The sequence below is a fragment of the Eptatretus burgeri genome, chromosome 5 (genome assembly GCF_056783735.1).
Source record: "Eptatretus burgeri isolate ZD-2024b chromosome 5, Ebu_testis_v1, whole genome shotgun sequence".
Lineage (NCBI taxonomy): Eukaryota > Metazoa > Chordata > Myxini > Myxiniformes > Myxinidae > Eptatretus > Eptatretus burgeri.
In genome coordinates, this window is record NC_140965.1 from 111,849,331 (window position 1) to 111,865,579 (window position 16,249).

Below are 16,249 nucleotides of genomic sequence, written 5' to 3' on the forward strand. Positions count from 1 at the left end.
TGCAGGCAGTGATCGGACAACGTGGATCCGACGTCGAACATGTGGTCTCAAAGCAAACGACGATTCTATACCAAAATTTAAATTTTGGGGGCAATTTTGACATTGGTACAATAAACTTCAACCTTTCAGCTTTTTATCCAGCCATATATCTTTAAAAAATACATGTTATTACCATCCTCTTTGCAGATGAAAAGTTGTATATTTTTATGGGACACCCTGTATATATATATATATATATATATATATATATATATATATATATATATATATATATATATATATATATATATATATATATATATATATATATACAATCATGCGCCGCTTAACGACGTTCCGGGCAACCACGGATCGCATATACGACGGATCTGCCAGCTCTGAAAACAAAAAAATGAAAAAAAAATGGAGCTGAAAAATTCCTCTCGCCGAGTGATGGAACCCACGTCGCGCTGCCAGTCGTATAAAAATAGCACATACAATTATGTACGCTGTACAGTACATAATACTTCATAATGATAAACGACAGTGTGGCCCTGTTATAATGCGATTGTTGAGGTCCATAAAATGTCATCGCGAAAAAGCAGGGTCGTGCTAAATCGGGATTCAAGGAAATCGGCTTTCAAACTGAACCAATGTTTGCACGTTTACCGTCTTGCAAGTAAATTACCTTTGAATTGAAGAATTCCGCGAATAAATCGTTGTTACAGTCGAAATTAAAACACATATTTCTTTTTGGTGAAGCTTTTCATGTTGTTAAAACAATCGCACTGTTCCGAAAATTTCTATCACAATTGACAGGAGCTCGTTTCTTCATTTATAAATTATAACATCGATGCAATGATTACGTATTTATAAAATCCAAACGCTATTTATTCATCTTTCTATAATCGATGCGAGAGGAGATTGTAAACTGCTGCTAACAACACTGATGGCCGTCATGAACAGCACAAAGGTAAAACTAACGTGTCTTCAGTCTCTCTTGGATGCGTGTTACAATTGCCGACAGTGTTCAGAACAGTAACATGCTGTACAGGTTTGTATCCGAGGAGCAATAGGCTATACCATATAGCCTCGGTGTGCAGTTTTGTGTAAGTGCGATGTTCGAAAACGAAAACGAAAAAAAAAATGATGTTCGCACAACGACGACGTCGCTTCACGACGCGTTTCTCAGACCGTCACCCCGTCGTTTATGTGGCGTATTGGCATACGCGTGCAAAGCACAATGCGTTGAGCGTTGTGGGGCGTGGGGGAGTTGTGATGGTAGTCGCGTGTCTGCAATGCATATAGCTGTTCGCGCCCGCTCGGGACATGTAGCACCAGCAGCACCAGTTAGCAGCATGTGGTATCATTTGTAGTGTCTTATAGGTCGTGTGTCTGTCGAGTGCATCGAGTGTGTAATAAAGCGGAGTTCTGGGCATCCTATGCCTACCCTCTCGCTCGAGGGAATAAAGCGGAGTAGTGTTACCCTCCGGCTCGTGTCTGCCTGTTCGCACCTCTGCCACGACACTGCAGTTAAGTGGCGCATGACTGTATATATTGTTACGGCTGTGGAAATTCGCAAACCACCATTCAGGGCCCGCAGGTGAGATAACTCTAAGTACATGTGTAGTTAGCCCCAAACCCGTTGTTTAGAGGGAATTTAGGTGATTAATTCGGGCTGCGACGCTTTGAGATAGTCGTTTTTCTGTTCTATCTTTATTTTGAACCAACCACTTCTCAACCGCCATAACCATCAAACCACCACCAAAAACCCTCCACCACCCTCACCTCTCTCGTTCTATGGCCATTCCCGCACCACCTGTGAACACTGAGCATCGGGCTGTCTTGGGCTCGTTCAGCGGTACGCACCGAGCCGCGAGTGCAAATAGTGGCCTTTCCGAGGAGAATTCGGATCAGGAACGCGACACGCCCACTTCTGATCCGTCCAATTAGCAAGCGCTGAGCGGCTTGGCCCTGCCTCCAGGCGCGTCCGTGTGAAATCGAAATATGCAAATTCTAGGATCAGGGGAGGTTCACGCCAACTTTTCCTCCGTCCAATGGGCGAGCGTGGCTCCGCCACCGAGCTCATCCTGATCCGGAAATTTGCATATTGTTTCTCCTGCCAGCCTATATTGCCGTATGTACGCATATTCGGTTTAACATTTGCTTTTGCTTATAATGTGCATTTTGACTGTTTGGCTGTATATGTGAGCTTTCCGTGTGTCACGTAATAAATGTGCGTTGTGTGAACTGTTTTCCCGTTTCGCTTCGTCTTTTCTTTATTGACCCTCCATCCTGCTTCACGTAAAGGGTTCGTAGTGGGCTTAATACGCCCGATAATTAATTAATCGGAACCGTCGAGGCCGACGATAACACTGCTCGGTTATCCCGATAGCACGGAACGGACCGCTTAAGCGGTTCGTGTCCGGAGTCGGCCTGTGGCGTGGTGCGATCGCCCGGTCGACCATTCGCGCAGGTACTTAGGTCGATCGAATTTGGCGAGCAACCCTATCCTGCGTGGGTGGGCAATTGGCACGATCGTGGTGAGGTTAAACCCCCACCCGTGACTGGCTCCGGCGTTGGTCCGAGAGGGTCACGACTGAATTGTCCGTTCTGGTGGGCGAGGCGGCCGCCATTCGAGTCGAGCGGCCGATCGCACGCCGGCGGGCGCGAATTCGCAACACTGGTGTCCGGGAGTGGGATTCGAATCCCTCACGCCTCCAAACTAAATTCACGGGGAGTCGGTCCAGGGGTGAGAGGAGCGACCCCCAATTCCCTCCAAATTACCAGCAGGCCAAATTAACCCGTTACGAGAAATAAGATGGAGTCTCAAGGCGAGCGGGAGCCGGGGGTAGTAGGAATGGATTTAGAAATGTTAGAATCCATGGCCCAGGATGGGATCTCCATGCAGGAAATGCTGGTTGTACAGGACGAACTCCCCCCCCCCCCAGCCGAACCCAGAGCACAAAATGGGCGCGGCAGCGGCCGCGGCGTATGACACCTCCCCTCCCCCTCTCCGCCAAAACCCCCCCGATCCTTGTCGAACCGAGTGCACTCGACAGGATTCTGCAGGCAATAACAGCGAATACGCAACAAATGAATGAAATAAAAACGAAAATGGATACGAATACGCAACAAATGAAGGCGAATTTGAAGGAAGAAATGAGAGAAATGCGGGGTGAGACGCAGAACATGGGCCGAAGCCTGCAGGCGGGCATGAAGGCAATAACCGGGGAGCTCAAAATGGCGGCGCCACGTGTGGGAGCAAACGAGCTGAGGGGGAGTGCAACGGCTGCCAGGCCCGCAAGGGAGGCGGGTGAGGGCGAATTAATTCGGGGGACGTATTGGGCGAGACGCGTGGAGGTTACGGTAACTGTGACAGTGACCGAGAGGGAAAAACTAATCGGGGTGACGGAGACCGAAATGTGTGAGATGAGACACGAGGTGACGACGAAGGAAATAAAAATAGTGGAGATAAGGGAAGAGAGGGAAATAACAGAGAAATGGGAGGTAGAAACGGTAGAGGAGAGACTGCATGACAAAGACGGGGTTAAAGGAACGGAGCACACACACAGAAGTAGTGGAGGATAATGGGGGTGAGCTCGCAGAACGTGTAGGGACTCGGTGCGAGCAGTTGGATTGCCTCCTTCGGGTACTGAGGGAGCCGCTATGCTCCCTTGAGGCGACTCACGACCAGGTGGGTTCGGTCGTGCTTAGCGGAGTTGAGGGGACGGGTGCTGTGGACAGGTGCACGGAGAGCTTGGGGGTATAGAGGCCCCGGAAACCTGTGGGCTGGCACAAATCCCCAGTGTGGTTGTCCCGGTGTGTGTGGTGCAAGGTGTGAGTGCGCCCCCGTGTGTGGAAGCAGCCCCGTGTGTGAGTGGTGTGGTTGCGAGTGTGACGGAGTGCGTGCTTCCCAGCGCGCCGTGTGTGGATGAGGCACCGCCGGTGAGTGCCCCCGCGTGTGTGAGTGAAATGGTCCGTGTGAGGGAGACAGCGTGTGTAAGTTCGCTGTGTGTAAGGGAGATGTCGGTCGGCATGCGGGAGCATGCAGCCGCGTCACCCGGTGTGAATGTAATGGAGTGGAGAGTGAGCGTCGTAACACGCAGGTGTGCGTGGTTTGAATGGCGACGGTGACAGAGGAACGAGAACAGAGTAGCGGCCGTAGCTATTTTGAGCACCGCGCTGGGTTCACCCAGCAGCGAGCGCGAGGCCCGTGCTGTGCAACGCAAGAGGCCGCCACGTGGTCGCTTGCGGGAGTGAAACCCGGTCCGGAAACGCCAGCGGTGGATTTGCCGATCCCGCGGACGGACAAAGTTTAGGCAGGTAAACGGATTTGGACTGGACGGGTTCTCCACGCGGGCCTGTGTGTTAGGCTCCAACGGGCAGAGCACATGTGTTCGCGTGGGGAACCCCTCGAGACGCGAGGCTTGTGATTTTTTTTTTGCGCCGGGTGACGTCATGGCTGCGTGTGGGGTTGGAATCCGGCAGGAGGGTGAATCCCTGCCGGATGGTACGGTCCAAGAGGGACGAGGGACGCGAACAGCTGCTATGACGTCACGCCAAAGGTGCGCGGCTGTGAATTGCCGCGCTGGTGCGCAGGTTGCGAGTTACCGTGCTGGTGCTGCGCAATAAAAAAAAAGCAAGCCTCGCTTTCGGGTGAACAGGATTGCCGGGCATGGGGTGGAAGACCCCCCCCCCCCCTGCAGGGCACAGGATGGAACTAGTAAGGGGGAAGGGTTAGTGATAGCGAGACCGGCTTCATGGGGCAGGGGTAAGTCCTCATGGGGCCCGTGGAATGGATTAGGTAGAGGGATGTTCGTTGATATTTAGGATGGAAAATGGGACATTTTGGAGACAGAGACAGACTTTGGATGTGTAGAGGGGACGTAGTTTAGCTACGTAGTGTTAAATGGAACGTGCTGTAGTTTAAGGGACGACGTGGGAGCACGAGTTAGGTAGGGGAAGTAGTTCGAAGGACGGCAGAGTTCAGCGGTGTGTGAGTTCAGAAAAGTTGTGAGGTGAGTGCTTGGTGAGTGAGTGAGGCCAGAGGGTCTGAATGAATGGAGTGAATGTGGAATGCATGGTGCGATGAGTGATTGGGGGGAGGAGTGATTCCCGCCCAAGGGACCCCAGGGTCAGTGTAGAGTGAGTAAGGGGATTAGTTAAATTAACAAAAATGGAGGTCGTTTTGCTGTTGGTGTGGATGGAGGCTCGATACCTATTTGGAGGGGTGCAGGAGCCCTGTTGACAGGCTGGGAGCGTGGCTGCGAAAGGTGAGTATCGCTGAGTGGGTACCCCGGGCACCGGGCTAGTCGGCCGTGGTAGGCCAAGGGCCCATGGGGGGCCAGGATAGCGTAGTGGGCACGGGTGCGCCCGCATGGTGCGGGGGCCCGGGGCGCCATTAGCCGCATGGGCAGTGTTGTGGGCACGGGTGACCCTCGGAAAGGGGCCCGGGAAGCCATCCTGCCACATGAGCGTTTCAGGGGAGTCGCCATGGAGGGCACTCCCTGGTGTTTAGGGAGCTGTTAGGCTTGGAGGCAGTGTTGTGCCCGGGGGTGCCATAGCTGGAGAATCGGCAGAGGGTAGTGCCTGCCAAGGGGAGCCACGCGTCCCAGCCATGAGACCGTGTGAGGGCACGGGAAGAAAATTGGGGGGTGAGGCCCGAAATTGCAAGGACACCAACACAGGCGACGGGAATCTTGGTTGATAGAACCAATAGCTTAAGCGAGAGGCGCTTGTTGAAAACCCCGGGGTAGTTTAAGAGATAATGGTTAGGGTAGATGAGGAGATGTACCCCTCCGCACCATCCATCCCTTCGCTCTCGTTGTGGGCCGCTGGACCCACTTTGGGTTAGATCGCTGAAGTCTGGGGAGGCCATTCTGAGGCTTCGTTGGGCCTCGACACAGGAAGCTAGCTCTCCCTTATTCCCCTCCAGGAAGGGAACGTAGGGGTTGGGAGTCGGCTAGGTGATGAGATAGGTTAGCCGAACAAGGACAGTAAAGGGGGTTAGGGGACGAATTATAGTGGGGAAGTAAGGATGAAAATAAAAACAACAAAAAAATGAATTGGGGCGAAATTGGTTTTGACAAATTAAGGGAGTGGGTATGTACAGTGACAGGCAAAGGCGATAGGTGGGAGGGAGACAGGAAGGTAGGTCCGAGCCCACCTTCTGAGTGGCCAGCACCACCGCACTCCGTCCACCAACCTCCATCTCAAGTCGAAAGGCTGGCCAGCTTCATCTGCTGGCTATGTAACTTCAAGGCCTGTACCGGCCGGATCGTCTGCAGCTGTTTTCTGCAAGGCCTGTGCCGGTCGGATCATCTGCCAGCTGTGTTTGCCTGCAACGGCCTTGTTCTGCAGGCTGTGTTTGCCTGCTCACCTTTGCCATGCCATGCCCACTGCCCACATCTTGAGTTTCGCCCCCCCCCATTCAATTTTGCTTTGCCCCCCTTGTTCATTACCATGTGCGCCAGGATCGTCGTGCCAGCTGCAAGAACTGTCCTGTTGGCAGCGACAACACGGGCCTGCAGTGGCGGCCCGTGCACCGGTTTTCTTTTGACTTTTGTTTTGCTCCCTGCAGAGTCCATTGATCCTGGGCCAGGGTTAAGTGTAAAATTTATTAGTTAAGATGTACTGTAAATATGAGTGCGCCCCCGGCATGTATGTCTAGTGCCGGCATTTTATTTAGGTCGTCTGAGTGAGTGTGTTTGTTTAGTTAGTTACTCAGTCCTCAGGTTATTTATTTTGGGGACACGGATACCATGAATGTCGCACTCAGGGATCCGTAGGTAAAACGTACTCGGGGAGAACTACACATGATGGCACACGAGAATTTGACGACTCGGGACGAGTCTGTAAAAAGGGGAGGGGGTAGTGTTATGGCTGTGGAAATTCGCAAACCACCATTCAGGGCCCGTAGGTGAGATAACTCTAAGTACATGTGTAGTTTGCCCCAAACCTGTTGTTTAGAGGGAATTTACATGATTCATTCGGGCTGCGACGCTTTGAGATAGTCGTTTTTCTGTTCTATCTTTATTTTGAACCAACCACGTCTCAACCGCCATAACCATCAAACCACCACCAAAAACCCTCCACCACCCTCACCTATCTCCTTCTACGGCCATTCCAGCACCACCTGTGAACACTGAGCGTCGGGCTGTCTTGGGCTCGTTCAGCGGTAGGCACCGAGCCGCGAGTGCAAATAGCGGCCTTTCCGAGGAGAAATCGGATCAGGAACGTGACACGCCCACTTCTGATCCATCCAATTAGCAAGCGTGGAGCGGCTTGGCCCCACCTCCAGGCGCGTCCGTGTGAAATCAAAATATGCAAATTCTAGGATCAGGGGAGGTTCACGCCCACTTTTCCTCCGTCCAATGGGCGAGCGTGGCTCCGCCCCCCGAGCTCGTCCTGATCCGGAAATTTGCATATTGTTTCTCCTGCCGGTCTACAAAACGGCGAGCGCAAGGCGAATCATGGCAGAGTCAGTTTTTGGTTGGAGAGTGTGGCAGCAGCAGAGTGTGGCAGCAGCAGAGGTCGGCAGGCAGAGTGTGGCAGAGAGTGGAGTCGGGTGGCGAAGGCATCGAGTTGGGTTCTGCAGTCGGCTGAGGAGTTGTGGGAAGCGGCCAAGGAGCTCGGGTCCGAGGCGAGAAGGACGGCGGTCAGCGACGAGGTCGCGGTGGGAGATCGCTCGTCGCGGGACCCAAGCAAGCCAGCCATTCGACCTCCCCCAGGGCATCAACAATTATCCCTTTCCCCCACGCTGAGATAGTGCAACAAGGGGGCCCCGTTCCCACCCCACTCCAAACGTCGTGCAAACGAAACCCGCGAAGGAGCACGGAGTCGGGGCACAGCCACGCGGCCACATCTGCGGCTCATCCGCCAACGCGTCACGAGGACCCGGGTAGGACCCCCCCCCCCCGGTCTCGCAGACCTGGCCGCTCCTTCAGGTCCTGCGCACATATTGGCCGACAGGCCCATCTGCCCCCTTGTCTATGAGGGTGGCTTCTTTCCTTTGCTTTTGAGTAAATGTGTGTGTGTGGCGCCGTGTCTTGTAAAGTAGAACTGTGTAAGTGTTTCCGTATGTACGCGTATTCGGTTTAACTCTTGCTTTTGCTTATGATGTGCATTTTGACTGTTTGGCTGTATATGTGTGCTTTCCGTGTGTCACGTAATAAATGTGCATTGTGTGAACTGTTTTCCCGTTTCGCTTCGTCTTTTCTTTATTGACCCTCCATCCTGCTTCACGTAAAGGGTTCGTAGTGGGCTTAATACGCCCGATAATTAATTAATCGGAACTGTCGAGGCCGACGATAACACCACTCGGTTATCCCGATAGCACGGAATGGACCGCTGAAGCGGTTTGTGTCCGAGTCGGCCTGTGGCGTGGTGCGATCGCCCGGTCGACCATTCGCGCAGGTACTTAGGTAGATCGAATTTGGCGAGGGAACCCTATCCTGCGCGGGTGGGCAATTGGCACGATCGTGGTGAGGTTAAACCCCCACCCGTGACTGGCTCCCAGCATTGGTCCGAGAGGGTCACGACTGAATTGTCCGTTCCGGTGGGCGAGGCGGCCGCCATTTGACTCGAGCGGCTGATCGCACGCTGGCGGGCGTGAATTTGCAACAATGTATATGTATATGTATATGTATATGTATATATATATATATATATATATATATATATATATATATATATATATATATATATATATATATATATATATATATATATATATCATGGAAGTAAATGCTCACTAAGCCGTGAAGAATAAAATTATTTGTTAAAATACTGACGTTTCAGAAGAATGCCATGTTCCGTCCTCCGAGGTGAGAGAAAACACAAAATGTGCAGCTGCAGGAAATCAGCTGCACTTCTTACGTCCAATGGGAATGGCTGCACATTATTTCAGGGAGGGCTGGAGCGGGTGGGGGGGGGCACGTTCGTGTGGCTATGATGAGGCTTGGGATCGATTTAATTAAGAGAGTGGGATCGGTGGTTGGATCTGCTTCCAGTTCCGGTGTCTGGGTTATTGATTCAGTGTCGTATGTTTCATTTCTGCCCTGGGTTTGGGTATCGGGCCTAACCTTCACACCACAGGTGGGGGGTTTATGCAAATCCATCATCCTCCATAAGAGCACATGAAGGTCGACATGCCGGTTACTCGGCCCTATTCCTGAGAGCCATGCTTTGAAGATTTCCTGGCTAGCCCAGACTGGAACCGAGGCTTTTACAACTGTGTTTTCCCACGCAAAGTTGTGCTGTTGGTGGTGACAATGTACCGCTACCAGTGAGAGCTTATCTCCAGATGTTACTGCTTGCTGGTGCTGTGTAAACCGTGTCACAAATCGCTTGGATGTCTGACCAACATAAATGGCATCACAGTCATGACAGGGGATTTTGGAGACCACATTCATATTATGAAGATTATTCACTGTGTCTTTGGGCCTGGACAGCTGCACATGGAGTGTTGCCTGAGGTTGTGCATGACCTGGATTCCGTATGGTTGCAACAGACGGTGAGCCATCTCCGAGGTATTACCTATGTCCAGTAATATGACTGTTTTGGCTGTTGTTCAGGTCGCAGTGTGGGTGCCTGCTCATGGCGGCAAGACCGAATGAATGTTGCCGGGTAGCCATTGCTCTGCAGTGAGCGGTGACGTGTTCAATTTAAGTCCGTCATGTGTTTGAATCACTGCAGTGCGATTTGGCCTGGTCGAATAAAGTTCGTGCACAAGATTGTTTGTGCTTAGACAGGTGAGCACTTTTGTAGATGAGCACAGGGTGTGTGTGCCTGGGTTTGCAGTACATCTGGGTCCTGAAACTCCCATCTGTTGTGCATTTGACACCAACATCCAGAAATGTGATGAAGCTGGCTTGTACGAATTTGTGTGTGAACTGTATGGCAGGTATGGTCCTAATAATGTTGGGTTGGAACCTGTCAAAGCCGTCTTTTTTGATGATAGTAAACGTATCATCCATGTTCTGCAGCCAAAGTTTGGCCTTGTTTTCACCCTGTAATGCTTGTTGCTCAAGCTCAGGTCAGGTCAGGTATGGGAGCATGTGCCAGAACAGCGCGACGCTGCGTCCACTTTCCGCCGGTACTCCAGGGGCCTCCGTCGGGCCATCCCCCAGGCAGATGCCAGGCCCATCCCCATCTCCTTGAGATGATGGTCGACCTGCTGCAACCAAGAGGCACATTGTCGGCCCACTGGCCTCCTCCACTCATGAGACTCCCTCGCTGAGAGAATCTGGTGAGCAGGATCAGCGTCAGGAAAACGAGCCACATGTCCATACAGCCGCAACTGACGCTCACAGACTATGCAGGTAACAAATCTCATCCGAGTCTCTCTCAGCAACCGCTCATTGGACACAAAATCCGACCAGTGATAGCCAAGGATTCTCCGAAGAGACCTGGTACCAAGGGAATTAAGTCTCCGTCTCAGATCCTTGGTCAGAGTCCAAGTCTCGCATCCATAGAGCAAGACTGGAAGTACCAAGGACCTGAAGACTCGGACTTTCATCCCCCCGCACAGGTACCGACAGCGCCACACCCCATGATCCAGTGAATCCATGACTCCCCAGGCCCAACCCAGACGTCTATTGACCTCTGACTCACAGCCAGCAGAAACATGAATATCACTGCCAAGGTAAGTGAGTCTCTCCACGACCTCAACATCCTCACCACAAACAGACACAGACAGGACAGCAGCATCCAAGATGTCACTGAAAGCCTGGATCTTAGTTTTGACCCAAGAAACCCGTAATCCCAGCGGCTCCGACTCCTCATTCAGCACCTCGAGGGCCCCCAAAAGGATATCTAAAGTCTCCGCAAAGATGATTGCATCATCTGCAAAATCAAGGTCCGAGCTCTTGACGTTCCCAAACGATGCACCGCAGCTTGATCTCTCCGACATCCTCCCTAAAATCCAGTCCATACAAGTGCTGAAAAGTGTGGGGGCCAGTACACACCCCTGACGAACTCCAGTAACAACTGGAAATAAGTCAGAGATGGTACCACCACACTTAACAGCACTCTCAGTACCAGAGTAGAGTTCAGACATCAGATCAATCAGTTTTGGTGGCACCCCACGAAGACCAAGAATCCTCCAGAGGACATCCCGATTCACTGAATCGAACGCTTTACAGAGATCAACATAGGCTGCAAGCAGCCCCTGCCGAAACTCTCGTCTGCGTTCGGTAAGGACACGAAGTGCAAGGATACGGTCAATCGTTGACCTCTTTGGTGTAAAGCCTGACTGCTCTGGACGCTGGTGCTCAAGCAGATGGTGGCGAACCCTATCAAGAATTATCCGAGCAAAGACCTTGCCCGGCACTGAGAGAAGCGTCGCCCCTCGGTAGTTGTTGCAGTCTTGGCGATCACCCTTCCCTTTCCAGAGAGGAACAACAAGGCCCCTCTTCCAGTCAGTTGGGATGATGCCTGTGTTCCAGGCAGAGCACAAAACTGCATGCAACGACACGAGTGCAGCATTTCCACCAGCCTTGAGAAGTTCAGCATGGATGCCACAGATCCCTGGAGCTTTGCCCCGTTTCAACTGGTTCACCACAGCCCATGTTTCCACAAGCGAAGGTGGACCACAGTTGATTCGAGGGTCAGCAACAGGGATTGCAACACCCTTGACGTCCAACTCGACAGCTGGGGGATCAGCCTAGTACAACCGCTCAAAGTAACCGGCCCAGCGGGCCTTCACTTCAGACTCCTCTGTCAAGAGCCTACCACTCTCTGCTCTAACTGTGAAATGTGATGAAGCTGGCTTGTTCGAATTTGTGTGTGAACTGTATGGCACGTATGGTCCTATTAATGTCGGGTTGGAACCTGTCAAAGCCATCTTTTTTGATGATAGTAAACGTATCATCCATGTTCTACAGCCAAAGTTTGGCTTTGTTTTCACCCTGTAATGCTTGTTGCTCAAGGTGTTGCATTACCAATTCCATAATTAAACCTGATGTGGGAGAACCCATGGGCGTGCCTTGGTGTTGATGATAAATTAAACCCCCGAAGCAGAAGTCTGTCGATGTGAAGCAGAAGTCCAACAGTGAAAGCAGCTGTGTTGGACAGAGTCAGCTGATATCTACCAAGTATTGGTCCGCAGTGATGGCGGCCTCTAAGGTTATTGCTTGGTCAGTAGGGATGCAAGTGAATCATGCCGTGATGTCAAAGGACAGCATGCATGGTCTCGTCATCTTCGATGCGGACATCTTTTATGTGTGAGAGGAACTCCTCAGCATTGCGGACAATACAAGGTGAATCTGACACCAAATACTTAAGGCGACTGAAGCGAGTTTATCGGCGCAGGCATCTATTTGGGCCACAGTGGATTGGAGTGGTACTCCATCTTGGTGCATCTTGGGTAGCCTATAAAACTTTGGTATTACGCAATCAGCTGGCTGCATTGTCTGACGTTCCTGTTTGGTCACATAGCCCCTTTCTCGGAGGTCACGCAGCACCTTACTGATCTGTCATTTAATGGCCTTGGTGAAGCTCTCCTCGACTTTGTGATACGTGTTCTCATTGTTCACTAGTGTTCAGGCTTTATGATGATGACGCAGCACCAGAAAGCAGTAGCACGTGGAGACAAGCTCTTCCTGGAAGCGGTACATTGTCACAACGAACAGCATAACTTCACGGGGGGGAAAACACGGTTGTCAAAGCCCAGGCACCCGGCCGGGCAAGCCAGGAAATCCTTGAGGCATGGCTTTCGGGTAAATGGTCGAATAACCATCATGCCAAACTTCATGCTTCCTATCGAGGATTACGTGATCTATCATGCCCCCCACCTATGGTTGCGAAGGTTAGGCCTGATACCCAAGGCCTGGGCAGACATTAAACATACTACACTGAATCGATGATCCAGACAACTGAACTGGAAGCAGATCCACCCTTCAATCCCACTCCCTTTATTAAATCTATCCCAAACTTCATGCCGATTGGTCTTTCCACCACCACCCCCCCCACTCCCCTCCTCTCCCAGTAGCCCAATCGTAATGTGCATCCGTTCCCATCAGCCAAAACAAGAGTGCAGCCAAAACATTTTGTGTTTTTCATCACTTCTGAGGACGAATGATTGTCTGTCTGCTTCTGAAACGTCAGAATATTAACAAATAATTTTATCCTCCACGGCTCAACGTGCTTTGACTTTCCTTAGAATATATCTGCTGAGCTGCTGATTTTCAGTAATATATATACATAGATACATATATATATATATATATATATATATATATATATATATATTTATATACATTCTTGTAGGAACTGAATAAAAAAGCTGTGGATGAAGCTTCGTGTATGAAGCTTCGCTTGTTTTTCGTTCATTTGTGCATGAGCACTGGAATAAGATTTTTTTTCTTATGCAGGATAAGCCGAAGGAACTTTTCTTGTGTTGTTTTTTTATTTTCATTTTAGCTTGAACACACTTGTGTATCATTATAAAATAGCAATGAAGAAAATCATCAAATTGGAAGGAACTAATCAGAGCAGGGAATAAAAAGTTGGACAGAACAAACAGAAGAGTAAAAATTAGGGAGTTGTAGATAAGATGTTCTCACTGTGGCACGACGGTCTCTCTCCAGCCCAGCTCCAGGTGCCATTTGGAAGGCAAGTCATGATGTGTGGTCCAAGGAGATGGTATCCAGAGTGGCAGCTGAGCAATACTCTGGAGCCAAAAAGTGGATGTGCCACACCACCCACCGGAGACCAGGCACCATTCTGGAGTGACAAAGTCTGGAGCGATGAGCAACTGGCAACTGTAAGGGTTAAAAAGAATTACAAGAATGGGTTCCAAAGTAAAACTGCTGGTTTAGTTTTTATGGAATTGCAAAAATGATGTGAAAACACTGGATGTCATATGGTTATTTTTGTGGAGTAGTAAAAACAGTAAGTGGTTGTGGTGGGGAAGTGGTGGGGGGGGGACGGTGTTCTAAGCAGGATCAATATTAGCTTAGTTTGTGAACTTTGAATACCAGGTGCGATGGCAATCATAAGCAAGAGTTGAAAAGTCCCTTCCCACGTCCTTTTTGTCTGCGAGTGCGATAACTTGCGAATGCTTTCAGCTATTTTTATTAAACTTTACGAAGATTCCAAAGGACAAAAGTGAGGCTGTCAATGTATTCTGACTGTATCGGTCAAAAGATAAACATCGGCCAAGGGTCAGATTTCTAAAATCTTCATCAGATTTCTAAAATCCTCAATTTTCATCTGATTGATGAGAAATTTGAAGACGATTTGCATATTTGGTCATTGAATTCAACTACCAATTCTTTTAAGGTCATTTTATTTTTTGGATTTGGCAAGTATCGTGCTATTCACGACATCTTTCTTGTTACTTGGGGAAATCGAAGATTTTTCAAGTATATTGGTTGGTCTTGTGTGTTATTCTGTCTGTTTTTCTATTTGTTATGATGAAAATTGAAAACTTTCATCACATGTCGCTCTGTCTCTTTTGCTTGTATGTTTGCATGAATGTACGTTCGTCTGTGAGTGCAATAACGCGTGAACGTTTTCAGCGATATTCGTCAAACTTTACCAGATTCGTCAAACTTTACCATATTCATTCGAAGGACAAAAATGAGGCTGTCAATGTTTTTTGACGATATATGTCAAAGGTCAAGGTGACGGTTGCATAATTTGCATGACTTTCATCATACCTGCCAGGCTACCTCCTGAAACCTTCTTGTCTGTTTGTCTGTCTGTCTGTGAGCATAATTAGAGACGGATTCGGATGCTCTACCGAGTGCCCTTCTCGTACAAACGGAATTCACTTTAAATCCACGTCGCATCCCTGCAACACAAGGTAACTAAACCACACGTAACGGCAAATGGGCCCGTCATGTCTGTGGCTTCACGTATGTCTATGTCTCTGCACTCTCACTTTGTGCATGTTTGCTCGTTTTATAATATAATTTGAGCACATTAGGCTGTGCTCATGAGACACATACATCTGCCCTGTGAACTTCCTCACGCCTGCTGAGGATCAGGTCCTCCGCAATAGGGAATAAAACAACATGCCTCATTATATGCCACGTACACCTGGCCAATGCATAAGTAAAAGGAAACAATTAGCGATAAAGAAATTCAATGAAAGATTAATTATATAACTCACTAAGTGATTAAAATGAGCAAATAACAAAAAAAGGATTTTAACACTCAAAACATTATACAGAATGAAATAAACATGCACGACAATTGTTATCATGGTGATTAAGATATGAATTGTTAAATATAATTAATTAGGATCTGCACTTAAAATCAAATAAATTCTTACAATAATTATTGTCCTCACAAATTATTATCCCAATTATAAATCCTTCCAAATAAATCCTTACAATATGAATTATAATTCATGGACCGATGTTTGTTTGTTTGTTTGTTTGTCGCGCTATTCCTCCAGTTGTGGGCCGATTACATCCAGACTTGCTACATCGGATCAGCATGACCCCAATTAATGTTTAGGGTGTTTTTATATTTGCTGGTGGTCTTGGGAGAAGGAGGGGTATGCAAATCTCCATGTAAATTGTGTATTGTGCAGCGCCAGCTGCAGGTGGGAAAGGGTATAACAAGTCCCTACACCTTTGCAGGACAGTATTCCCATCCCCACATTTTCCAGTTCCCATTGTGCGCTGCCTATTTTTGGCTGCTGATTGCATCAATGGTTAGGGGCGTGGCTATGCCACTGATGCAGTGCCCCTATTACCAGTGAACTGATGCTCATTTCGCTGACCTCGGAAGGATGACAGGCTGAGTAAACCTCCTGGTGTAAATTCAGTGGCCAACGGGGCTCGAACTCAGGACCCTAGGATCCCAAGCGACCACGCTAACCACGAAGCCAACACCAGGCTCACATTTTCCAGTGCAGCGAAGTGTTTTGAATTCCGCAGCAAGAGGTATTTTGGTTAGGTATTGTAAATAACGATAATAATATAACACTCCTGGCCACCCCCAAAGGGAGCGGGGTGCTTCTAGTTACAATAAATCACAATGATTGTAACAACAACAATAAAATACTAAAAAAAAAAAAAAAACATTCCGCGAAACCCACAAGCAGTTTGGAAAAATTGGGGCGTTTGAGGGAGTCGATGGAGAATAATAACCAATCTTACTCGGTTCACTGACTTTTCCCTTCGAGTCAAGCAAGGTGAACGAATCGATCTGATGGAACATCAGAAACTGCAAAAGCATAAAATATAGCGATGATAATCAATCCCATAAGGAATAAAATAATAATCAAATAAACACAAATATATCATACGGC

The 16,249-nt window shown here is 49.2% G+C and overlaps 1 protein-coding gene across 3 annotated transcripts in view; it reads right to left on the bottom strand.

Annotated features, from left to right (window-relative positions):
* LOC147027167 (CUB and sushi domain-containing protein 3-like) overlaps positions 1–16,249 on the bottom strand; it is a 1,179,270-nt gene that overhangs the window by 187,494 nt on the left and 975,527 nt on the right. For all 3 annotated transcript variants that reach the window (XM_085883358.1, XM_085883359.1, XM_085883360.1), the window contains one exon: positions 13,548–13,745. In XM_085883358.1, the coding sequence (XP_085739484.1) occupies positions 13,548–13,745 (198 nt within the window). The remainder of the gene's footprint in view (positions 1–13,547; positions 13,746–16,249) is intronic.